At 52.1% G+C, this 6,456-nt stretch overlaps 1 protein-coding gene and 1 pseudogene across 1 annotated transcript; both read left to right on the top strand.

Annotated features, from left to right (window-relative positions):
• Window positions 1–2,115: 2,115 nt before the first annotated feature.
• LOC136661178 (kin of IRRE-like protein 1) lies at window positions 2,116–5,730 on the top strand (the record flags this gene model as incomplete). Its single annotated transcript, XM_066638217.1, has 6 exons — window positions 2,116–2,213; window positions 2,346–2,482; window positions 3,249–3,385; window positions 3,795–3,915; window positions 4,020–4,120; window positions 5,548–5,730. Coding segments are annotated over 6 exons (777 nt in total), but the record flags the coding sequence as incomplete, so codon positions are not given.
• LOC136661964 (5S ribosomal RNA) lies at window positions 4,252–4,368 on the top strand (annotated as a pseudogene).
• Window positions 5,731–6,456: the final 726 nt, after the last annotated feature.

Below are 6,456 nucleotides of genomic sequence, written 5' to 3'. Positions count from 1 at the left end.
GTTTTCTTATTAAATTTACTTTTAAACATTTCTATCCTGCCTTCCTTGCCTCTAAAAAGCAAACCAACAAAGAAAAAAATGAATTAAAAAGCAAAACAATATAGACAGTGTCGGTTGCCATTACTGAGTTAGGTGATCAGTGGCCGTGCACTGAGCAGGGGTTTGAAATAAGAGCCCAATCCTAAACCCTCCGAGCAATGGCACTGGGTGTCACCAATGTACTATAAGGCACATCTACATCACCCAGTGAAGAATGTCCATGAGCCCTGGGCCTCAGCGCCAAGTAGAGATGCCAGGGGTGTTGGCAACCTACAGTCTCGAAAGGCTATGGTATCGCGCTCTGAATGGTGGTTCTGGAACAGCGTCTAGTGTGGCTGAAAAGGACGATTCGGGAGTGACAATCCCTTCCACACCGGGAGCAAGTGCAGTCTGTCCCTGGTCTGTCTCCCTGGCTGTGGGCCTTCCTTCTTTGCCTCTTTGCCTCAGTCTGTTGGCCAAGTGTCTCTTCAAACTGGGAAAGGCCATGCTGCACAGCCTGCCTCCAAGCGGGCCGCTCAGAGGCCAGGGTTTTCCACCTGTTGAGGTCCACTCCTAAGGCCTTCAGATCCCTCTTGCAGATGTCCTTGTATCGCAGCTGTGGTCTACCTGTAGGGCGCTTTCCCTGCAGGAGTTCTCCATAGAGGAGATCCTTTGGGATCCGGCCATCATCCATTCTCACGACATGACCGAGCCAATGCAGGCATCTCTCAGGACTGTGTTGTTTGGAACTTTGTCCTGCCAGGTGATGCCGAGGGTGCGCCGGAGTCAGCGCATGTGGAAAGCGTTCAGCTGCCTCTCCTGTTGTGAGCCAAGAGTGCACCCAAAGGTAAGTCACGACCCCAGGTGGTGGTGCAGGTTTTTGGGGAGGGGGAAGGCATTCCGGGGCGGGGTGCAGGAGTGACAGGCCCAGGGAGGGGTGGGACTGGTGAAGATTCTTTCCTCCATGTCAGGCTGCAAAGTGGCGGTTCAGCCAGCGCAGACTTGAGTAGCCCCATTGTGGGGCCTGTGCCCTGGCTTGCCCCTGCTCTTCAAGTTCCCTTCCAACTCTAACAGCATATGCTTCTTCCATTCTTCAAATGAATAAAATCATTCCTCATCTTTCCAGGAGCTCCCTGCTGGATCTCAATTGGATCCCTGCAAATGACACACGGAAGCTGACACCTGTGCCCAGCGGCAGTCTTCCGTCCCTTCTCTCCCTCCTGTAGTTCACCAGGTGAGCCGGCAGATTTTTCAAAGCACGCTTGGAGCTTGATTGGCTCTTCTTGTTTCACAGACTGCTAAGCAGCACTGCTGCCACCTTTTTCTCTGGCTGTGCTCCTGGGCTTGTCTTAGGAGCACAAAGATCTCCCATTTCCTTTCTGATGGTCAGAGCAGAGCCCTTGACGAAGGCTGGGAAGGTCCGTGGATGTTCAGAAGCAAGAGTTGGCTAAACCCCTAAAAGAGACAAAGGGCACAATCCTAACCGTGCCTTGGGCCACAAGTTTATTGCGCCAGCCCGGGAGGGTCGCTAACGTGCCAGAAGCCACAAGGAGATGCGCCAACACATGGAGGCTGAATCCAGCCTCTGTGGCGGCTTCCCTGCTGAGTCTTGCGATGGCCTGGGTGGGCCGATGCAAGAGTGAAAGGTAGGCGTGGGGGAGGCAGTGGGCGTCAGGAAGGAGGCAGGACAGAGGCTTTCCTGGGTGGGGTGTGGGTGAGCAGTGGACAGCCCCGGGGGTGGGTGGGGGTGGGCGGGCAGAGAGAGATAGTTGGGCTGGGATCCGGCAGTTATGCCAGATCCCAACCCATGTTCCCAGGGAGAACGGAGCAGTTTGAAGCCACTGCGCTCTCCTTGGATTTGTGCCACCTCCAGAGGTGGTACAAATTCAAGGAGACCCATACTGGCCAGCAGCTGTTACTCAGGGGTAAAGCGAGAGACAAGGGCAAGGATGGGAGAGTGGAGGCAAATGTAGGGGTAGGAGCTAATAAATAGGCCAGGCCTGAGTAGATCTGGGATGGGATGGGCACATTGGTGTGGGTTCTGTCCCCCTTCTTGAGTTTTCAGCCTCTCTGCTCCTCTTTCTTGCAGATCCCCCTGTCGTCATGCTGTCGGTGCGGCCGCAAACGGTCGCCGAGGGTGGCAAAGTGAGCTTTCTCTGCACGGCCACCTCCAACCCGGAGCTGACAGGCGACAGGTAAAAAGGCCAACAGAGTCCAACCTCCCAGAGATCACACAGCAATAGTGATGTTGCTGCGATGCCCTCTACTGGCAGCTTTGGGGATTACAATGAGCCGGGCTCGTCTGATGCCAGTGCATGCCTTCGCAGGTGGGCCAAAGGAGATGTGCCCATTCCGGAGGCCAACGGGGACAGCGATGAGGCGATAGTCAATCAATCGTTTTTCATGGAGCCCGTGTCGTGCGAGGGCTCGAATGCCGTCGGCAGCACACTGGTGGATGTGCATTGTAAGTGAAGGAGGCAGGTTGGGTCTGTGTATCCTGGGATAGGTGGGAACACTTTGGAAGAGGAGGATGGACAAGGAGATGACGAGGGTGACCTTGGTGCCAGATTGGTGCCAGATACTGAGTGTGGGCAGGTCAGATGTGGGGCTCCCCCCACCAGGATCTTCTCTCCTGTAACCCCACTTGCCGTTCCAGCAGGTAGACCTCAAAGGCCTCCCACCTGCGACCATCATCGTGGTAAAAATTAGGCATTTGTGCCATATTTTTGACACATTCACAGCTGAGTTTGCACCCAATTAGAGCGAGGTGACTAATATATCCATTACCTTTGCATCAATTTGCATATGAGTAAAAATAACCATTTCTGAAGCAAGAAAGCATGCTTAATTTGTTTTTTTATATTATGCACACGGATCAAGACCCTTAATTGACTATAAAGCTCCCCCCAATTAATTTTATAAGTACTTGTATGAAGCAGCACAGGCAGATGTGTATCTACATACAAATTTTTTGAAAACAAACTATTTAATACATGCATAAACACATGTTCATTCACACTATTGAAGACAACAGTGTATAAAACTGCAGATTTTAAGAAGAATGTTTAATGAACTGCTTGTCAACCAAAAAGCCATTCACAAAGAAGGCAAGCGCTGTCTTTAAAAGAAAAAAAAGAAAATCCACTCCTGGGACCTTCTGCATGGAAAGCAGGTCTCTACTACTGAGCGATGGGCCCCCCTAACCCCTGTTTTCCTCTTTTTTCCTGCAGTTGGAGCCCGCCTTATCTCCCAGCCCAAGCCCCTGACTGTAGGTGTTGGTTCTGATGCCTCTTTCACCTGTACCTGGGCGGGGAGTCCACCTCTCACCCTAGCCTGGACCAAGAAGGAGTTCAGGTTCCCAAGTTGTGTGTAATTTACCAAACACAAATCTGGGAACACCAACCTCTACCCCCTCCTGTTGTCTCGTAGCGCAGTGGGCCAGGTGGAAGACCATGGTGGTAGTAAGAGAGATATAGAACCTTTGCTTTATTCTGACTGTCTGCCAAGGTCAACGGGGGGCACCCCTTTCTGCCTTCCTCCCCACCTGAACTGAGCCTGTGAACACACAGGACACAGTTTTGGTTGTGGCACCAGGAGACCCACCCACTTTGAATCCTCAGAAAAATTGTGAAGCCCTTCTGTCCAAACAGGCCTTCAGTTTAGGATGTTCTGTTCCCTGGTTAGATAACTGAGGCCGGGTATCCTTTTTTGGGCTGGAAAAAGAGCACTGATCCCTTCATTTCAGTAAATAAATCTGAACTCACTTGTACCCACAGGTGTCGAGCAATGGAAACGCGCTACACCTCAAGGCTGTGACGCAGGAAGATGCCGTCATGTACGTCTGCAAAACCATCGTGCCACGCATTGGAGTGGCTGAGAAGGCACTAGCTGTGAATGGTGAGGGGTCTTGGAACCAGGTCATGCACAGCAACCTATTGCAGTGAGCCTGGCGGAAATCTGACCAGACCTGATTGCATCCGTCATTTTTGTCTTTTCCTCAGGGCCGCCCATTATCGGCGCGGAACCAAGCCTGCAGACTGCAGTGGGGGCCAAGGCACGGCTGGAGTGTTTGGTGGGGAGCGTCCCACCCCCCGACAGGATTGTAAGTGCTTGACTCGCCTTTGCCCTCCACCCTCATGCCTTAACCAGGCCTGAATGTACCAGATGGTCCTCCTTATCCATGGAGTTGTGATCCATGGAGTTGACTCAACATGGATTGCAAGCCCACACTGGAGCAGCAACTGTTGCCCTGCACATGCCTGATCTCATCTGATCTCGGAAGCTAAGCAGGGTCAGGCCTGGTTAGTACTTGGACGGGAGACCGCTTGGGAATACCGGGTGCTGTAGGCTTCTACCATAGTCTTTCGAGACTGAAGGTTGCCAACCACTGGAGGACCTCAGAGGACCTCCCAGGCATGACTGGAAGTCGTGTCTAGGAGGTCTTCTGAGTTCAGCCAGAGCCTTTGGAGAGGCACTTCCAGGTTTTCACAAAATGTCTTTCTGAAGACTCTGGCTGACCTTCTGAGGTGCGAGGAGGTAGCCTGCAGTGTCCCTGCACCTCATAAAGCCTCCTGGAGACCTTCTGGAGTCCTGAAGGCACCCCTGGTTTTCAACCAAAGCTGGAAGTGCTTTTCAAAGACCTTCTGAGGCCTGGGCAGGCTGTGTACAACCTCCCCTCACCTCAGAAGGCCAGCCCCAGTCTTTGGAAAGGCAGTAGGGTATGTCATATGCAAAAGAAACCAGATATTATTTGTGAAGTTGGATGAAAAGGTGGAATGCATGTGTGCCAAAGTAGTTAGAATGTAGAGTTATTGAACCCATGATTTTAAACCCACACTGCTTAGTTCAGGGTTCTTAACCCTTTTACTATTACAGACCCCCCACCCCCCATAGATTGCCCAGTGTGTCCCCATACCTTCTTCACTAGTCTGTAGGAATCAGCATCATCACCAGTCCTACTAGGTACCACTATTTTGTCAGCAGCGGGGTTCTACTTTACATATGGATAGCAAGGATCAGAATGCCTCAATCTGCATTGACAGTGGTGATACTTAATAATCTTATCCATATAAATAATGGTAATAGTTAATCACCTAATCTAACAACAATTTTTTTAAATTGTTCAGAGATTGAGAGCACAATCCTAACCAGGTCTACTCAGAAGTAAGTCCTATTTTGTTCAATGGGGCTTACTCTCAGGAAAGTGTGGTTAGGATTGCAGCCTGAGTCCCATACCTCCCTCATTGGGTTCTGGTACCTCCAAAGGGTATGGATAACCCTGGTTAAGAATCCCTAGTTTAGATTTTCCCACAAAACCTTGGAAGGTTCTGAATGGCCAATCGTCCCCGTAGCGTCTAGAGTCGATCCTTGGGCTTGGTACCCATCGGGCACGAGGCTAACCAGGTGTACTCAGAAGTAAGTCCTATTTTGTTCACTGGGGCTTACTCTCAGGAAAGTGTGGTTAGCATTGCAGCCATCATCTTCTACCTGTCCAGGCTTCTGATTTGCCCCCCTGTCTCTTTGCAACAGGCCTGGTCGTGGGGTGAATGGGTGCTGGATGCTGGCTCGCTAGATCGGTTCACGGTGGACACCATGGTGACCGACCAAGGGGTGCTCTCTGCTTTGCTGATCGACCCAACGCATGACAGCGACTTCACCTTGGCCTACAACTGTACCGCATGGAATCGCTTTGGCGCACGTTCCGCTACCGTCAGCTTATGCCGCCAAGGTAAGATTCCCCATCCCCCTCTACTAATTTCACCAGGAACAAGCTTCATGGTGAACTCACTGGGGCCCCGCCAGATCTCCTGTTTTCAAAGCAGAGAGATCCAAGTGCAGAGCCCAGCAGAGCAGTGAAACTCACCTTAGCAAGCCACTGTCTCTCTGTACAGCATACTTTGGCAGGGATTGTTGGGAGAATAAAAGGGGATAATCTCCAGCTTGAGACTGAGGTCCTGGAGGAGGAGGGCAGAATACTGATGTGATGCAACATGACCTTGACTTTCATCCCCCCTTGGGCAGTGGTTCCCAAACCTTTCCAACTAGCAGTTCCCTTGACCTACTGGGCCATTGGCCACAGCTCCCCATTAGGGCTACAATCCTATAGTGTATAGGGTGGCAGATTTTCACCAGGATTCTGCATCTCCCCTGGCTGGATTCCATGGCTTCCCAGGGAGCCTCAGTTTGGGAATCACTGCACTTGACGTTCATGACTTTGCTCTTCCAGCTGTGTTCAGCCTGGGCTGATGCAAGCCTCTGGGGTGGGCGGGAAGGAAGGTGGGGAGGGAGGCATTCCTGGGTGGGGGGAGGGCGGGCGGTGGGCAGGTGGGGAGCGGGAGGCGGGGCTGGGATCCAGCGCTTATGCTGGATCCCAACCCCCGTTCCCGGGGAGCTTGGAGCAGCCCCAAGCCACTCCGCTGTCCTTGGACTTGTGCCACC

This window comes from Tiliqua scincoides, chromosome 10, assembly GCF_035046505.1.
Source record: "Tiliqua scincoides isolate rTilSci1 chromosome 10, rTilSci1.hap2, whole genome shotgun sequence".
NCBI classification, from domain to species: domain Eukaryota; kingdom Metazoa; phylum Chordata; class Lepidosauria; order Squamata; family Scincidae; genus Tiliqua; species Tiliqua scincoides.
Note: the sequence above shows the minus strand (reverse complement) of the source record. Positions and strands in the feature narration are given on the sequence as shown.